Source organism: Centruroides vittatus, unplaced genomic scaffold (assembly GCF_030686945.1).
Source record: "Centruroides vittatus isolate TY-2023 unplaced genomic scaffold, ASM3068694v2 contig_3338, whole genome shotgun sequence".
NCBI classification, from domain to species: domain Eukaryota; kingdom Metazoa; phylum Arthropoda; class Arachnida; order Scorpiones; family Buthidae; genus Centruroides; species Centruroides vittatus.
The window spans coordinates 24,948-45,297 of NW_027122145.1; the positions used below are offsets into that span (position 1 = coordinate 24,948).

The 20,350-nt window shown below is 28.7% G+C and overlaps 1 protein-coding gene across 1 annotated transcript in view; it reads left to right on the plus strand.

The window, feature by feature from the left end:
- Positions 1–19,798, plus strand: part of LOC136973970 (28S rRNA (cytosine(4447)-C(5))-methyltransferase) — a gene marked incomplete at its 3' end in the record, with an annotated part of 42,403 nt that extends 22,605 nt beyond the window's left edge. Inside the window, exons 9-17 of the mRNA XM_067268744.1 lie at positions 1,040–1,145; positions 1,485–1,574; positions 3,396–3,483; positions 6,616–6,756; positions 6,853–6,992; positions 8,648–8,737; positions 11,469–11,591; positions 15,531–15,628; positions 19,674–19,798. Coding sequence (XP_067124845.1) covers positions 1,040–1,145; positions 1,485–1,574; positions 3,396–3,483; positions 6,616–6,756; positions 6,853–6,992; positions 8,648–8,737; positions 11,469–11,591; positions 15,531–15,628; positions 19,674–19,798 — 1,001 coding nt within the window. The remainder of the gene's footprint in view (positions 1–1,039; positions 1,146–1,484; positions 1,575–3,395; positions 3,484–6,615; positions 6,757–6,852; positions 6,993–8,647; positions 8,738–11,468; positions 11,592–15,530; positions 15,629–19,673) is intronic.
- Positions 19,799–20,350: the final 552 nt, after the last annotated feature.

The following is a 20,350-nucleotide window of genomic DNA, read 5'->3' on the forward strand; positions in this document are numbered from 1 at the left end:
AAGCTGATGATTGTTAACTGTAGTTAATGATGATTTTCGATAATTACTAATCGTATGAAATCTAAATTTACACACATGAAAATATGACACTATTATAACTCACAAGGCATATACCTCACAGAAAATTGTAAAAGAAAGAATATTTGTGTAACCTGTTTCATCATACATTTCACACCTATGGAGAAGTCATTGCTCTGTAAGTGCAAGACTATAATTGCAATTTAAAATTGACATGTAAACCACATTCTGTTTCAAGCTGTCTTTTAAACATACAAAACTTGTGGGTTATACATGCAAAATATGGTAGATATTAGTGAATAATAATATTTTGCAAAGTATCATTGAAAGAAATGAAACTTGATATTTAGATTAATGCCAAACAATTGCCAGATTTTATCATGCTATAATAATGCTACTAATTACTAATTAAATGTCACGTAATTTGGCGTGGAGGTAGATGTTAGTTGCCATTTCTTGATAAGTTTAATAATTAATTTAGAAGGTTCTGGAAGAAGAAAATCAATTCAAAGTGGGACTCGAACCCACAACCCCCCTTGCCATTTCGATGTGTTGCCAGTTATGCTGCCTGGACTTCCGTGGATAACCAGTATGGTTATAACTAAATTAATAGTTTTGGAAGCAAAGATAGGATGGAGGTCCAAGTAGAATAACTGGTAACAAGTTTACATGGCAAGTGGGAGTTGTGGATTTGACTCTCAGTTTGGCTGATTCTTTTTTCCAGGACCTTTTAAATTTATTAATAGATGGCACTTAATGTCTATCTCTGGGATAAATTACTTGACATTTAATTAGTAATTATCAGCATTATTATAGCCTAATATAATCAAGCAATCATCTGGCTTTATATAATTATACAAGCTTAAATCTTCATCATATTTATTATACCATGAGTATTTATTGATTAATTGTGACTAATATATCTGCCACTATCATTTCCTACTATATAAATATGTATTTATAAAACTAAAAATATTAATTTTATAAAGTAAGTTTAATTATTAAAAAAATTTTTTTTAAGGAGTCGATCAGAGTATCTTGAAGTTTTGAAAAATGATCTTTGTATGTATTATAACTACAATGAATTTTTAATGGAGCGATTAATGGAAATATATTCACCAACAGAGGTCTGTAAACAAATCTAACAGCAATTTTACATTCTCCTTGTTATAAACAGTATTATCATCTTTTTATTTGCTTTTGCAAGATATAAATTTCTACAGATTAAAAATGAATTGTTTTGTTATAATTACTGCATTAATTTTTTAGATTTTAGTTGAAATTATTTAGTTTGTAATATATCTAATTTGACAATGATGTTTAAAAGTTTTTCATATATATAGACATCTTTCTATAAAGCTTCTCTGGATCTTTTAAAATAATTTATTTAAATTTTACATCTTGTTAAAAAGTTTGGTTTGACTATATCATTTTCTCTAATTATTTAAATATTTTTATTTATTTAGTTATTAGAAGTTTTGGAAGCAAATGAAGTACAGAGGCCTGTTACTATTAGAACAAATACGTTAAAAACCAGAAGGCGGGATCTTGCCCAAGTAATTTTTCATTGCTTATTTTTGTTGTTTATTAATGAAATAGCATGTTATTATTTTATTAACTCTGCTTAGAATTAAGGATAAGGCAAGTCTAAACTTTTGGGAAGTTTACTATTTTATTTGTGAAAATTAATTTTTATTGTTTTTCTGTTTAACCCAAACTTTTAATATTTTAAATATTAAATGTTTTTTTGCTTTATAACATGTTCCTTATAAAAAAGAGTGTCAGGTTTTGTGTCTAAATTATCGTCAGGTCTGATTGGTTGGCCTACATTAAGGTTTGTCACTCTATTGTGAATTGTGGTTTAGACCTCAATTTACAATAGAGTGACAAACCTTAATGTAACATAATAATAAAGCTCAATATCAGAGTTAAAAATATTTAATTTTACATAAAATTCTTACACCCTGTATATATGGTTTCATGAGAGAAAGAATATTGTATTAGATCTTTAGAAGTTTTTTCTGACCTATCCAGATTTGTTTCTGATTTTCCAGAGCAGTAAACCTCTTAACCCATTTGGCTATTTGTCTGTCTCTAACATGAAGTTAGAATGCGTGATTTATGAATATTCTGACACTGATACAAATCAGTTGGAAAGTTTAGTGGAATATCAATGAGGTACGTCACAAAGAAAGTTTGCTAATATTTGCTGAAAGTTTTGTTGACATTGACGTTGTCCCTCGGAGACTCGCAACAGTAACAAGAAAGGACTCAAATAATCCAGTATCAATCATATCTCTTCTCCCTCTTATCTGTCTGAAATTTGAACCTCATGGCCTTTTTTTCTTTTGAATTAGCTAATCAGTTGATAATTGTTCTTTTTTTGTATTGGAGCCAATTGAACATTTTTGAACTCTTGTTCTGGCTAGAAGGGAAGACGGATGACATTATTATCTGAGGCCATTGCAATAATGTGTGAAACAATTTCTGTAAAAGGAAATTGAGCTTAGGTTTGTTCAGTTTTTTACTTAATAACATATACATCAACCTGATTCAATTACTAATGCCCAAACAAACTGCCAGATAGCAGCCTACCTATAGCCAAATTGCTTTATATATAGTCATTAAATTAGTCTTGTTACAGTTTAATAAATAATTCAAAAGTTTGTTTGTATATTAATTGGTTCTTTACTTCAACTGTCATAGAATTTTTGATTCAGAATCACATATCATTATACTTAAATAGAAAAATTTTATTCTTTTGTGAAAATTGAAATTTTTTTTGTGACTATCTTAAGAGATTTTGCAATTTTTCTTCTTAGTTCCCTGGCAATGGAATTACTATTTTATCATGCAGTCCTGTTGTTCAACTCCTGGATCTTTGACTTTCATTTATCATTTTAGGACCTTTACATTATGTTCAAAAGCCAGGGATTACCTGTACTTTTTCATCCTTTGATTTAGAAAATTTTCATTATTTATCTGAATATAGAGATAAAGTTTATTACAAAATAAATTGTAGATGATTTTCAATCTGATTTTTACTGTTGGAGATGGTTTATCTGTTTTATAAAAAAAAAGTATTAAATTTTTTATTATTATAAAAAAAGATCTTATAATAAGATGATTATCTGAATTGAATTTATTTGTGAAAATATTTTCTCTGTTAATTCTGTTTTAATTAATTGCCTATAAAGTTACGTTTCAAAAAGATTTAAGTTTTATTAAATATTTATAATGATTTATGTAATTTAAAGCTGTTTTATCCGGATTTATCAAGACAATAAACTAAATTCAGATATATCAATTATTTTTAGTAATAAAAAATTACCTTTATGTTATGTCATATGTGCATAAAATTGTGTTATAATTATTAGGCTTTAATAAATCGAGGAGTAAATTTAGATCCGGTTGGAAAATGGACTAAAGTCGGATTAGTTGTTTATGATTCCCAAGTTCCAATAGGTAAGATCTGTATATAGATTATTTGAAAGATTTTGTTTTTTAAACAATATTTATTACTAGCATGATAATATAATTCAGATTAAAAATTGTTAAATTCAATGTTTGATTATTAAACGATTATTGATTATTTAATATTTATTTTATTTTTTAAAATGTTTTATTCAAATATACAGTTTTTATATTATTGTGGGGTTGTTGAACCGTGTGTGATGTCAGAATGTCCAAGTCACACTGAAGCGTGAGTGGGAATGTTTTGCACAGAGACAAACTCCACAGTTACATGGTTTATTATAACCAAAAGGATAAGCTTACAGCTAAAACAGTTGATAGTAGGCAAAGTCGGGTCTTCTAATTTGTTTCTTCCCTCGAAGGGTGAATCCCACTGGAACTATTCTTTTGGATCCCTTTCGAAAGGTCCAAGGCCCCGGGGTGTTGTAAGGAGAAAGTCCATCATGAGGTCGAGGTGCAATCCAGTTTGATACTGAGATGCACGGGTGATTTCTTTTTCAGTGTATGGTGCCACACAATAGGGAGATGGGGAGAAGCTCTCCGCCTCCTTGAAAATAAGTTTTTTCGTGTCCCAGACTGAACATTTTGATAGGTCATTTCTGACCCACCTCTGCTTTCCAATTGGTCTTCATTCTTTACAAAATGTAAGGAGATCGGAACCCAGATTGTGGGATGAGTCAACACTGACTGTCAATTCGATTCCTATTGAAGATGTTCAATCTTAGGACTTCATTCATCTACAGTGGGTTTTTTTTTTTTTTTTTTTTTTGTGGTTTTAGGCCCTTTACCACTCATAGAGCACAAAAAGGCCAACATCTACAGTGGGTAATCGGTTAATCAACAAATTGGATAACAAACATCTTACAGAACAAACACAAGAAGAAGCGATGTAAAATAATGAATACTGATTGGTCTTCCCTTGTCTTCATGCAACAATTCAAAACTTTTTGGAATGCAAGAGTTTTCGACATCGATGCTCAACCCAGTATGTACTGATCAGAGTATTCCTTCGAACTTTGGAACTCTCTATTGTGATTCCAGCCTTTTATTTTTCTGACAGAAACAATTCATTTATAGTATTGCGAGACTGTTGGGCAGGCACTCATTAAATTTTGCATCGGTTTTTATTTTCGAAGGGTGAGAGTATAATAGCAAAGGTAGAGAGTGGACAGATGTCTGATGTTGCTGGGCAGTATCGCTTGAACAGGTCTACAGTAGGCCACAGTTCAATCTTATCTAAGAAAGATACAGTATAATCAAGAAGACTCAAGCAGCTTAAGGACTAACAAAAATCACATCTGAGAAATAAAGAACATTGAAGAGCTCAAAATGGAACCTGAAGCTGATCTGACGACAGAAGAACACCACGAAACCTAGTGATATGTTTTCTTCTGAAAAAGAGGATTAATGCCAATATCTGCTATTAAAGTTCTTTTGAAGGAGTGGGAGGATGTCTGAACAACAGTCTTAGAATAGCATCCAAACCAGGTTGAGGTTAATAGGCTTAGGGATCTTTACAATTACAATGCTATTAATTAATTCTGAAAAATCCTGAAGAAGAGAGAAAAGCAATCGACATTAGACAGATTCTTTAACCCCCACATACAGAAAAAACACGAGTAATAAAAATGTAAGACTGTGTATATATGTATTTTTATTATTACATATAAATAAACGTAGTAAGAAAGTATATATTTTTTTATTTTTGGGGGTCTCCAGAATGAATGAATCAAACTCCCATAAAAACCTATGGTAAATTGATAATCGGTTAACGAACAATTTGGATAGCAAACAAAGTCTTGGAACAGATTATGTTCGTTAACCGATCACCCACTGTATTGTTTTAACCTGAGACTTTCTCTGTTTTCTAACAATTCCATCAAACATGTCCTTATATGGGCATGACATTTATACTTTTTTCTTAAGTAGTTTTATAAAACAAATTTTCTACTATTTTTAATGTGGTTCCAGCCCACTTCTGGAGCCTCACATTATTCAAAAAATTTTAAAGTACTTTTTCATTGTTTGTTTGCTTTTTTTTTTCATTTTTGTTTGAACACATGGAATACAACAAACTATATAATTACAAAGTATAAAAATTCTCCATATCTTTAAAGTGATTTATTCAAATTAAAAATTTCTAGAATAAAAAAATGTTAAGATATAAACAAAAAGTTAATATATGTAGGAATAGTTATTGAGATAGAAATAGAGAGAACCAGAATTGACAAGTCTTCCAGTGTCTTGCTACCATCTTGATAGAACGATAATCTTCGTAACGTCTTTTGTCCTTTCTTTGTAACGTTTTTCATCCTTTCTCCCTTTTGCGCCATCACTAACTGTTGTCGTGCCTCACTTCTCCCCTTACTCGTTCTCCTCGTCTCCCCTACAACCCCTCGTAAATCTTAACGGTTTAAGAATGCTACTTGTCCAAACCCCATATATATCTACATTTTATCCCTTATTATATAATGATAATTTTTTCTTCAAATGTTCAAGTTTTCAGTTCAAATTGATGATATTCTTGCAAGTATACCTGTTTTTTTGCATTAGTATTTTAAAAAAAACTGTTGTAATACATACATGGCTATTTTTCATTGGAATGCTTACAGATAGCATAAAAAGTATTGATAGCCATATAGTATTAACCTTTCAGCAGTGGGAGAGTCAGGTATGGTTCTACCCCTTAGTAGTGGAGAATATACGCGAAAAATTTTTAAAGTATTTTTTCACGCAATTTTTCTCATTTCCGTTTTAGAAAAAGTATTTGTAAACAGTTATGTCTAGTAAAGAAAAGTCTTTTTTTATTGTTACATAATTCATTTTTTATGTGAATTTTTTTTTTGCGGTTGTTTCTGGCTAGATTCTGGTGATACCTTCAAAAGAATTTAACGTATATATACGTCCCTCACTGCTGAGTGGTTAATAGTTGTTCAGTAAAAACAGTTCTATATATTTTTTTATAGAACTGTTTTTATCGAACAACTAATGTATTAACAAGCAATCTACATACATATATTTCTGATTTTTAAAATTTATTAATTTCAGTTTTTCTTTTTTATTTTATATTTTATGGGATTTAAAAATATAATCAATGCAAATACAGAAAACTTTTAATTTTAGGTGCAACACCAGAATATTTAGCTGGCCATTACATATTACAAGGTGCAGCCTCACTTCTTCCTGTAATGGCACTTGCACCACAAGAGAATGAAAGAGTTTTGGATTTGTGCGCAGCACCAGGTGGAAAAACAACACACATTGGTAATAAAAAATTTTAGAGAATTGTGTGATTTTAAATTCAGTTGTCTGTATTTAAATTTGTGAATAATTGATTAATATTTGATATAATTATTTTAGCTGCTATAATGAAAAACACTGGGATTATATTTGCAAATGATGTTCATAAAGACAGAGCAAAAGCTATTGTTGGTAATTTACATCGATTAGGTATTACCAATTGCGTTGTTAGTTGTTATGATGGCAGGCAGTTTCCTAAGGTAAATTTTAAAATTTTATTAATTTCATATAATTATATTTTAAAGTATAAAAATAATATATAATAATAATTTTCTTAAACTAGTAAATTATTATAAACTAATTTCAAAGTTGAATTTTATATAATATTTTAGTCAAAAAAATAATTTATTAGTTAATTAAATTTGTATCATTTTGAATTTATTCTGAAGATAATTTCTTAAATACATTTCATTGACTAAAATCACATTTATTTCAAATTTTTGATTAAGAAATAATCTGTTTCAAGCCATGCCATTATTTTTGTATTACTTTATTTGATAAAATTTTTTCGAAATTAAATTTATAATTTGAAAATGATTACCATTAAAATAAAAATTAAATAAAAGGATTATCCAACTGGACAGTATGATCAAGAAAACCAAAAAATTTGTCAAGCCATTATTTAATTTTTTAGCCATCTTCAGGTTTGAACTAGCTGTAAGTAATGGAGTCCAGAACAATGGTTTAAAGTAATATTCCAAATGACTGCCAGATTAAATTGGGCTACTTTTCTGTTAATATTATTAATTAATTTCCAAATAATATGTCACTAGAGACAAGCGTTAGGTGCCATAATTAATAATAATGGTTAAGTAGTCCAATTTCATCTGGCAGTCATTTGGCATATTAATAATATATAGCAGGTTTAGGTTTGGTTTAAAATAATTTGAATGTATTATACAGTACATTTTATATAAAATATATTATATTACAAATTCACATCATTAAAATACATGAATAACTGTGACAATAACATATAAAAACTATACTAGCAATAATATGGATAAATAACAAAACATGAAGGTTATATTTGTATATTCATATGACCTTGATGTTTTGGTTGGAATACAGAATTGTGACTGTAAGATAATCTAGTGGTATAGAAGCTCCCATGCAGTGGACAGGTTTTTAGAGTCCCTGTAGTTTACGCACTCTTTTGTACACCATACTTATATATTCCAGCATTTCCAAGAATTTGGCTAGGGCTGGGTTGTAGACTCTCCTAACTAGATGATATTGTCCTAAAGGACTGCATTACCTTGCCTGTGTAGCAAAATTGAATGTCTGCAAGTGAAAGTTGGTTGATCTTCACTCACACTTTTGGTTAACATTTTCAGCTGATCTCATATTCTGTGAGCTAAGTCTCCAACTGTCCCAAATGTTCTAAATTTGGCAATGAACTTGTGAATTGTTAATGCAAGAGAACAATTTCTTACATTAAAATAATTACAGAATTCTCTTTCAGTTGCAATTATACTTCAATTTTTTTGTAAATAAACTGTCACAATTTTTGCATGTTGATTAAGCATATAATGTTCTTTTTTTTTAGATAGAGTTAGATAACCTAATAAATAGGATTTAACAATTTTGAGGCTATCTAACTCTAAATTAAAGTCGTGGGCTAAAAGCATTGTTCATTATTATACAATGTTCTATTTCAAATTCATAGGATTCTGTACAATCTGTAAACAAATTCTCAGCAAATATATTAACAAAAATTAGTTATGAGCTTTTCAAATCAGTGTTTAGCATTTGGGCCACTCCTGCATGATGTTATCATAATAAATTTCATATTTCTAAGTTCAGACTGTATGAAGACAATAATAAAAATCTGTTTAAAAATTTTATTCCACAGGTGATGATGGGATTTGATCGTGTTTTACTAGATGCTCCTTGCAGTGGTACTGGTGTTACCTCTAAAGATCCAGAAGTGAAATTAAATAAAGTAAGTGATTTCTTTTATTATTTATATAGAAATGTAAAGTGTCTTAGATGTGTAAATTTTTATAAAAGATAATGATGAGTTTTTATGCTAGTGTTTAAATTTTTACAAAAAGAAAAATTACTAGGAAAAGTTTTTCTATCAATAGATAATATTCAAGAAATTTGAGAATTGATGTATTTCAGTGTTTTAATAGTTATTCCATTTGAGCATATAATTCTTATATACGAAAATGTTTAAATTACATTTTGTTTGTTAAACTGTAATTGGACCTTCAGCTGAAGTATAAGTAAAAAAAAATACAATGACAAAATAATATCAATAGGAAAAATGATAAAATAAGTAAAAGTAACCAGCAAATAAAGATAAACAAAATAAATTTAAAATAAAATAATAAAAATTAAGAATAAAAATAAAACAAAAATTACTGTGTAATGTGTTCATTGTTTTGTTTTGCAGTTGATCAGTATTTATATCCATGATTGACTCACCAAAAACCTTATTTTAACACCAGCAGGAGTGTAATCTTTCATGTGGACATGGACAAATGCTTTCAACCTAATTATAGGTCTACTTCAAGTCTTAAACTTTTCTTTCTGTTTTGGAATTTGAAGAACAATATAAAATTTAAAACTGGAATGAATGACTGTGAAGTTCAAAATTGTGTTTTATGTTCTTAATATAAGTATTTACATATTTAAGTCAACCTCTTCCAAAACAGAATGAAAAGTTTAAGACCTGAAGCAGGTCTATAATTAGGTCAAAAACATTTGTCCACATCCACATGAAAGATTACACTCCTGCTGATGTTAAAATAAGGTTTTTGGTGAGTTGATTAAACAATCCACCTTATAGAAATAATTGGTGAACTTATAACTTTGGATGTAAGTCAGCACCGTTATTATTGGTATTGATCATTTTTCCCTTATGTATGTTTGTCATGATCTCTTCTCAGCTGTCCTTATGGGTTGCATTTTTGTATCACAGTATCTAGACATCCTTGGTCTGCACTAATGCTGTTGTCATTGCTCCTGTGTGAGTGTCTTTTTTGTTCTTCACTACAATGTGCAACTACTAATATTTGCTCTTGATATAGTAGTGCATTTTTCGTTCTTTTCTTGTTGGTTAGTAAGATCTGGTATATTCCTCTTTTATGATTGGGTATTCATTCTTTTTTATTTCTAATGCAATCAAAGAATGTGAGGTGTCTCAAGGGGATAATTTGTTATTGTTTTTTTTTTTTTTGTCTTTCTTAGCAGATTGCTTTTCTAAAAAGATATGTGTCATAGGACATATAATTTTTTTTTTTTCATTAACATTTCTTCTGTTGTTAGCAAGTGTAGTTTGTTCAATATGGAAAACATACAAATGAGTTTTTTTGTAAAACCATAAGCTTGTCCTACCCTTTCTATATAACTCATTTTTCTATTCAGTGCTTGTAGATGGTCAAAAGTTAAATGGTTTATTATACCTGTAGATCTTTCAAAGTGGAACAAAAGATGGTTCCTGTATACTTCAGCTGTTAGTTTCTCTCTTGTAGTGTTGATATTACTAGCAAGGTATTATTTACATATTTCATGGACCTGATCAAGCTTTAAGGGTGCCCAGATGTTATTTGTGTCAATTTATTAATAAAATATATTAGAAAACATTAACCTATCTTTTGTTTTCTAATTTCTTAAAAAGTGAATATTTAGATAAAGTGATTAATTTGATGAGAGATTTTTTTTAAAGTGTGTTAACTGGTATAAAAATGGATATTGAAAAAAAAAATATATTTTATGTTATTTTATATCAATATTATTTTCTTATAAAAAAAAATTAATATTTCTTGAAATTGTTATTTGATCAAAAGTTTACTGTTTAGCAGTTGGTATAATATTTTTTCTTGGTGTTTTTGATAATGAGATTAACCCAGTAATCTCTCTGGGTTAATCTCATTTTCATTAATTGCCAGATGTTTACTTTTATGAAATGGAAAATAATTGTATGCATAGTACAGCAACTAAATATATGTAGTATAGTATGATATATATATATATATATAGTAAATTCTATTAAAAATTCTTCATCAAATTATAAGTCACTTTCCAATCAGCTTGATATTGCTTATGTAAATGGACAGATGATTGATGTAGAAATTAATTTTTATTGGTATTATTATTAAATTCTTTGTTAAACTATTAAATCAGTCTCATATGAATACTTAAATATAATTTATGAAAATAACAAACACAGAACCGGAACAAACTTTTATAAATTCACATTTGCTCTGAAGAATGTTTCGTCTGGTAAGCATTCTGTCACACCTGAAGAACTCGGGAGTTATAGAACATTTGTGCAGAGATCATTTTTATTTATACACACCAGAAATTGGTTCTGTGTTTGTTATTACATGTATCCCAGTGTGGTGTGATCTAATTTAATATATGAAAAGTTAAGTTTATTAAATATGTAGCTTTTTGTAGGGTTAGTATCATAATGATTGTCACTTAATCATGCAATTACGTTAATTTTATATATTAATTGAAATAAAGCGTAATGTAACAATTTTATTCTTTGTAGCTCAAAATTGAGATTTGATATTTTGACTATATATGATTAAATATTGATAATGCAACTTTGATATAAATTAAGATGAGGCAAATCTTTTGGGCTCTTTGCCTGATTCTTATTTAAATGTTTTATTGTTTAGATTTCTTAAAACACAAAATTATTTTTTTTATTCATTTAGGATCAGAAAAATATATTGCGTTGTTCTCACATACAGAAAGAATTGATTTTGGCGGCAATAGATTGCTTAGATGCTAATTCAAAATCAGGAGGTTATTTAGTTTATTCAACTTGCTCTATTTTGGTAAGTTTTAGTTATTTATTTATTTATGTATAGATTGGTTTGTTGGTTTTAATTTATTTTTACTGTTCATAAAATTTTGAGCCATACTGAATTAATTTAATTTAATTAATTCAGTATGGCTCAAAATTTACGTCAGTCTAAGGTTAAATACAAAGGATGCATTATGGCTACTTAGAACTAAAGAACTCCTTAACCGAGAGAGAATTACATAATCTACGTATAATATACCTCTTAGACCGATGGTTCCCATTGTATAGAACGTTGGCGAATCGCTTCGGGATCGGCAGTCAGTAGGGGTGGCACGTAGAGCTCTGTCTTCGGGCTGGAGGTGACCGTTGTGGATTATGGCGGGACGGGTCCTGTCCACTGTTTATGTCCGTGCCTGGAGGTCTGTGTCCAACCCCTTTTTATACCCACTTCTGGGGGAGCTGACTAATGCCATGTATGATGTAACCTGTTCCAAGTTCAATCTGTGTCTATAGTTTGTTTATGTTAATTGTCAGAAATCAAATGCTTCATCAAATTTATTACCTCTTTCTATCCAGTATTGTTACTCATTCTACCTCATAAAATTGATAACAGCTGTCAAACAAACTGAATTAATAGCTGGAGGTTGACTAAGGTCAGGATTTGTCTTGCGACCTTAGTAATAATTGTTGATATTCAAACTGTTTTATCTATTGAGAAATCACAGGAAATAGGATGTGTGTGAGTTTTGTCCGGGTTGGTCTTCTCTTTCTCGGTGACCTTTTGTTTGCCTCTTTTTTCCAGGGGGTATTGGATTGGAATATTACTTTAATTAATTAAATTATTTAATTAACTCAATATCAGCCTCTCACACATGATTTAAGAAGAGAAAGCAGAGCTAAAATAAGCCGGCAACAAGGGGATGGGTCTGTAATGATATGGGGAGGTATAACTGATTCAGCATTTGTTGACAAAAATATGAACTCAGAAAAGTATCAAGAATTATTGATACTTTTCCGAGTTCATATTTCAATCGATTCAATTGATGCACCAAATGTAATCATATAATATGATTACATTTGGTACATTAATTGGAGGTCATAAATGGAAGTTTCAACAAGATAATGCTCTCATTCATGCCTCAGTGTCAACTAAAAATTGGTTTAAAAAAGAAAATATTGATGTAATTGACTGGCCCAGATTTAAATCCCATCGAAAATTTATAGGGGATGTTAGCAGCCATTGTTTATCAAAATAGGAAACAATATGAATCTGTAAATCAATTGAAAATTGCAATAATGGATGTGTGGGATGAAATTAAGGATGAACAATTAAAAAAAAATTCATAAACTCCATGCCTAACAGAATTTTTCAAGTAATTGAAACAAAATATTAAAAATATTTAATATATATTTAAAAATTATTTTAATGTAATTTTAGAAAGTGTACCTAGACTTTTGTAACACGTTAAAAAATGAGTATTTGTGAAAAGAAAATTTATGCTGCTTTACTAAATGTAAAAAAACCTGATAAAATAATCAAAATAATGATAAAAAATAATTAATAATATTTCCAGTATTATTTTCAAAATAAATTTTGAAAAAACACAAAATTTATGGTGTTCCTATACTTATGTAACAGACTGTAAATGCTTCAGTAATTACCAATAACATCGGTTAAAATTTCCAAATTTGCATTGGCACATTCATAAATCACTAGACTCGATGCAGAACATAAGTTGAAAACCTCTGATCTAAGGCATCAATTCATGGCAAAAAGACTATACCTTTCTCCATACCAAACAGTAGAAATAGTCCTGTTTCTTTTTGAGTGCACCACATATATGTAGGTCCAACTTATGTAATTAGCAGTTCTTAAATAAAAATCTAATGAGAAAGAAAAATTGCAAATAACAACATATTCTATATCTATATGAATATGTTGTTATGGAAAACCTGTGTTTATGTGTTTTTTTCTTTATAATTTCCTCATGCTGGAGTCATTTGATCTGATTTCTTATTTTTCGGTACTTAGAAATAGTGACAATGTTTTGCGCCAATCAACGTTTGGGGCAAGATGCACAAGGCAAGTTGATGAGATGTAGTGTGCAACTTGCCTCAATAAGAATTACCACTTGTTATCAGTATGTTTTTTTTTATTCAGTAAATTGAAACTTACTTTTACTATGTTAAATGCTATACTAATATTGAATTTTCACAGAATGACCGGTCTGCTGGTCTATCCAGGGAGATCATGAAATCAGCTATTTCTGTATGGTAAGAACCAGAATGCTGGCATGCCAGTTTAAGTGAGCCTATACATCCCTCTCTAGAGCATTAAAAAACTGAATGAGTTAGGTCACATAAAAAGCAATGAGTTTTATTCTAAAACTGTGAAACTCAGCATTACATCAAAACTATGATTATATGTTTAATTTCTTCATTTTGTCTTTTTTTCTAATGATATAAAATATTCTTGGAATTCTGAAAGTTCTTTTCTTTTGTGTGTATTGTATTGTTATTTGATTCAAAACACAAAAATAAACATATAAAATTTAAGAAACTGGTTGTAAATTATCATTAACATTGGCTTTGTGTGAAATTTGAGAGGAGGGTGTTATTTTTAAGGTCAAGTGGATGGTCAGTGTGGGCTACACATTAACTACTAATGTCAATAAGTAGTTAATTGTTTTATTGTCTTGTATAGGAAAACTTCCTGATCTTAAATCAGTCAAATTACAATGTTACTTTATTGTGTTCTGAAGAATGTTTTTTTTTTTTTAAACGTTTAATTAACAACTAGTTTTGTTAGATCTGATTGCTTTTATATTTTAGTCACAGTTTAACCAGCATGCCGGTCATTCCATGAAAGCACAGTACTATGTATTTTGATACTGTGCAATATTTATGATAAAAAATAGAAGACTAATAGAGTGAATTGGAGCAAAGTTTGTTCCAAAATGCAGTGAAGAAAGGAGAAATGATAATTGCAGGAGCTAGCAAATATTAAGAAGTGCCAGAACACATGTTTCAGAGACAACTCAAATCTGGAAATTTTAAGCAGATATATCTATTGGAAGACAACCTGTTATGAATCAGTGACCCACTTGAACTGGTGGAAATAAATCTTTGAAAGCATTTGAAAGATCTTGAAAACATGGGTTTTCCTTAACTATGACTGATATCTGGAAACTATCCTTTCAATTTTCCTAAAAACTTGGAATAAAGCATCCATTAAAAGCCAGAAACGTGATGACGAACTTACCCCAAATATAGGGAAGATGCACATCGTGCAAGGTTCCTGCAAATTTTATTTATTTCATATATGTGTTTCACTTTATGTAAAATTTGTGTGTGGTGCAATAAAAAAAAAAAAACATTTTGAGTATCATTTTCTGTATATGCAACTGTTTTGTTTATATGTTTCTGAAATATAAAGCTATATGCAAGAAATATAACTATGCACATCTTACGCAAACTGTCCTATGTTTCAGAATATTTAACATTATTTCTTTTGGAGTAGTTTATGCTCCTGAAGATGAACTAGAAAAACTCACAAAAACAAACATGTTGATTTTAAATATTTAAATAATTTATTCCAATAAAGTGTATTTTCTTATAATTCAAATTTTGGAGATAATTCATATTGGAACTATTAACTTAATATAAAATTCATATTTTATTACTATTTGGTAGAAAATTCATATATGATTTATTGCTGTACAGTTTGCATTGTAATTGAATGCAATAACAACACAGTAGTACAGTTGAAAAGTTGCAGTATTGTTATGTTTTTCAGATTTATTTAAAAATTTAATTCAGTTTTTTATTTATCCCACTTTAAATGTATTGATAATCTCAAAATAGTGATTTATGTACAAAAATGTTTATACTTTATCTTTTAAATATACATTGCTTTATATTATTACCACAAATTAAAATTTTCATATTTGTTCTAATTATTTAAAAACAGCCAGAAGAAAATGAAGCCGTTATTGACTATGCTTTAAAAAGAAGAAACGTGAAATTAGTTCCGACCGGTTTAGATTTCGGCGAAGAAGGTCTTTCAAAGTAAGTTTTAAAAATATATATTTCTTTAAACAAGATCATTGTTCATTATTTACTTGAAAATAATTAAAAATTTAATTATTATTAATTATTTTCAAGTAATTCATTTTAGATTAAAAAGTTTGTCAGTTCTATCAAGTTTAGATCTTGAATAAATTTCATTGTCTCAATCTTAGAGAAATTTTGAAAATAATATTCTGCTATATTATTCTTACCCAGGGGATTTTTTTGTATTTTTAAATTAATAAATTGCAAGATGGTGACTTAATGATTACAAAATACAGATATATTAAAGCCAAATGATTGCTGGATTGTATCAGGCTGTAGGTGCCATCTCTCATTAAATTTAATAATTATAATTAAATTAATATTTTAATAATTAATTTAAAAGGCTCTGGAAGAAAACAATCCACCCAAAGTGGGACCAGAACCTTCAACTCTCACACCCTTGATATAACCCAATATAATCTGGCAATTGTTTGGCTTTAACTATCTGGTTTAAGATATTTATATTTGTACAAAATACAGATATTTTAGTATTTAACCAAAGTCTGTTCGTATATTCTAAAACATAATACAATAAACATCGATCTATTTAGAACTTTATTGTATAAAAATTACTGTATTACATAACATATATGATTCTTATTTTGCATGAAATGAAATATAACCAGTTATTATAGGCTGCTACATATAGTCTGATCAGAAAATTTGTTGAACTTGGATACACTATTACTAAATGGATAATGATATGTAAATTCTCTAGATGGAACTTATTATAGCAGCCATCTTCCTTTGTATTATTGAGTTAAGCCATGTTAGCCTGTTCCATTGCATTGTAATGTTTGTGCTAGCATGTGTTTCTCACTTATGATATACTCATTGCAAGTGGCAAAATTGTACAGCATGCAAACCTCAAATCTTATTTGAAACTTAACATCATATCAATGAAAACACATGAAATGATTTGATACAATTGAAGTGATCAAATCATCTACAGATTATTCAGAAAGGCAATACCCATAAATATTTCCATCAGTGGCACTGGCATTGAAACAAGCACAAATTGAGAATATTTTGAAGAAGATTAATTATGTAATTACGACTGTTTTTATTAAATTATTCACAGAGTTTCTTGATTAGTGTGTGTACAATTTTTGTATAGCTGTACAATATCATGACTAATGATGAATATAATATCAATCACCTTCAAAGATGACAGATATTACAGACAACTTAAAGCTCAAATACTTCATTACCTTAACATCATTATCGTCGTTTGTCGGTGCCACGTGCAAATTGAAAATTGATTTGCATTTAATATTTTGCACATTGAACATGATATTCTGCTGCTATTTCCTTGCAAAATTCCTCATCCAACAAAAAATGTAATATTAATAATGTAAAAGAGCAATCAGATTTTATCTCAGTAATTAAAATCTGTCAAATTGAGAAAATAAATTTGATTATTCCTTCTTATAATTAATTAGTTCCTTTTGATTATTTTTTTTATTCAATAAAATTAGCCACATTCCCTCTCTTGTGGTTTGTGGTTTAATTTGCTTAATGAGTTAATACTTGAAAATTGGACAATTACTGAATAATTTTCAAATGTCGTTAGTGAGGTAAGTGTCCACCTCTTGAGATTGAGATTATTCTGTTACTGTAAAATAATTTTATTAAGGGATAGAAACAATAGAGTTTAGAAATAAATTTGAGAAATACTAACATTTTCTGTTACAATTGATATATTTCAACAAATTCTTATTTAAGAAGGTATTTCCAAGCATGGGCGTCTGCAGAAAATTTTCCAGGGGGGAGTAAAGCTTAGAGACACATAATTACATCAATAAATTTTAATTTAATTTAATTTTTGGGGTCTTTTCAAGACAGACAAAGTATTCCATGGTTCAGGGTGTAAGTGTACACTTACACAATTATAGTTTGTGGAAATTTTTTTTACTCATCAGGAGAGGGCGAGCACCTTGTTTGCCCCCTCTCCAGATGCCCACATCTCAAAGGATAATGGCAATCTATCCTATTTAAAAAACTTAGCAAGTTAAAAGAGAATTTACGGAGTTTATCATATCTGCTGTTGTTGAGAGTTGAGTGTGTATTTTTCCAGTTTAAAAATCGCTTTTAAGTAAGACTTATGGAAATCACTTGATTTTCAACCGATCATTATTTGATTGTACTTGAATTTTGTGAAAGTGAATTTTTCACTTTAAATGCTGTTATTTGCAAGATTAATTTCTTGTTTAGAAAATTTTCTATCTTTTTTTCCAACAAACTTATATCAACCATTATCATTACATACTATTGCTGTTAAAAACAATATATATCATAGCTAATGACATCTTAAACAAAGATTTGTCTAAAATGTTTTGTAATAGATTTTCTTGTATTAGTTTAGTAAGTTTTAACTAATCATTTGTCAGGGGATAAAATGTAAATGTGTTTCTACATATAATAAAAATTGATAGAGTTAATTCACTTGCGTATCTTAATAGTATGCAAAATAATTGCCGAAGGAAAAGATTGAAGAAAAGCATTTATCAAATTCTAAAGTTCATTTCTTCAATTGAAAAGTACAGTTTAAAAGGATTTAAGGAACCAGAATGGAATTTTGATGGAATATTTATTCGGAGAACTTGTCAAAGTTATTTACACAGAGCTCGTAAAGCTGTTTAATTAGCATTTTATTTTTTAATGCATAAAAGAAGTTGTGCTTTTTGAAATTGTGAAAAATATATCAGTTTGAATAATACAAAGTTTTAAATGAGTAAATACAAGATAACCAACTTTAGTCTGTTTGTAATTAAAATAATGAAGTGCAGATTTTTTTTGTCTTAAAATGAATATATTAGAAGTATATACTGTATATCGAAAAATGCATTCTAGAAATGTCAGTATGTTCAGTAAATAATTGTTCTCTGAAACACCCGACGAGAATGATGAAGGCATTGTCCTACTGCTCCGTGGACACGGGATCAAATTCGGACACGTCTTGGTGTTTCAAAGCAGAGTCAAAAAAGGGAGAAAAACTGATGACATTCAATAGGCAAAAAATTGTGACAGATCAGTCTGGTGATGAATATTCTTAAATAATATTTTAATAGAAATTCATAATTCTTTATCTAATAGTGGTTGAATAATTTATTCTTTCTATAGAGCAAAAATACATTGTTACCATTAACAAATAGTTACTAAGAATTTGTAAAATTATGAATAAAAGAAACGTTTAAAGAACAAATTATTTTTAAATTACTCGGACTTTTAGACTAAAATCCAAAAAAATATTGTATTGATGGTAGAAAACAACCAATTATTTCTGTGCAAAATATGCACAAGTGTATATTCTACTATTTGATTTTGTCAGAATGGAAGAAGAAAAGATATTTAATGTAATGAATATGCTTGTATATATGAAATCATTAATGTGGCTATTTCAGGATATAGAAAATGAAAAATGTTCCTAAATATATATTATTAATTTTAATTGCTTCTTACCATAATAGAATTCTTTTTTTAAAGGGTGTCCAAAATTAATCCAGGATTTAAATTGCATGCCATTTTTCTCCCATTGGGTTTGCATTGCCATATGACCTGACATCCCATAGTAAACACATTGCAGTTAGTTGATACGGAGGAGTGCGTAACAATTATAGGTATAGACAAAATATTGCTGCAACCGTGTACAAATTACATTTCATTTTTGGTCAAAGAAACATGACAAATGAAACGACTCTGCAAAGACTGATTGGAAAATCTGAAAAGTTATCAGCAAAACTGAGCTGCAATTGTGTGAAAATGTAATTGAAAATTATCTCAAAAGAATACGAGAATGTCAGAAGGATCAGGACATTTGTCGGATATTTTGTTTCGTGTTTAATTGCAACGTTTACCCTTTTAAAATGATGTAATTTTGCCAATTAATGAATAAATAAAACATTCTGTTTAAAATTTAAATTCTGCATTACTTATGGGACGCCCTATATTTATGTTGATATTTTATATATGGTTTATATTCATATAATTTATTTTTTAGGTATCGAGAATATAAATTTCATTTTTCGCTAAAACTGGCTAAAAGATACAATCCTCATGTTCAGAACATGAATGGGTTTTTTGTGGCAAAGTTTAAAAAACTTTCAAATAGTATTCCCAAAACAGGTAATTAATACTTAAAAAATAGCATAATTATTTAAAATAAATACTTATATCATTTTAAAATTCAAATATCAAAAAATCAATAGTACAAGTTGACAGCCTAAAAATTTGACTTGTTGGGTATTAAGATATGCTTTTTATTCTGTAGAATATATTAGATTTTCTTTAAATTTCAATTAGATGATATTGTGCCCATTCTCAATACATAATAATTTAAAAAAAGACCAGCGTAATTGTTCACAAATTCCTTGCATCGTATCCAAAATCTTTAAGGCACAAAACTTGCAATTACATTAATTCAGTTACTAACTAGAATTTAGGTTGAGAGAGAAAACTGCTTAATATTAGAGAAAAATTGATTAGGCCTTGATTAAATAAACATGCACAAAGTTTCATTTGTAAGTAAATTCATCATAAATATTTCTAATTACAGAGAAGTTAGTAATATTGATTTTGTTTGCTTGAAAATAAAACAAACACTCTTATTAGAAATATTTAGATGGCAAAAGGTTTGATTTAAATAGATCACGAACAGAACAGATGTACAGAAAACAG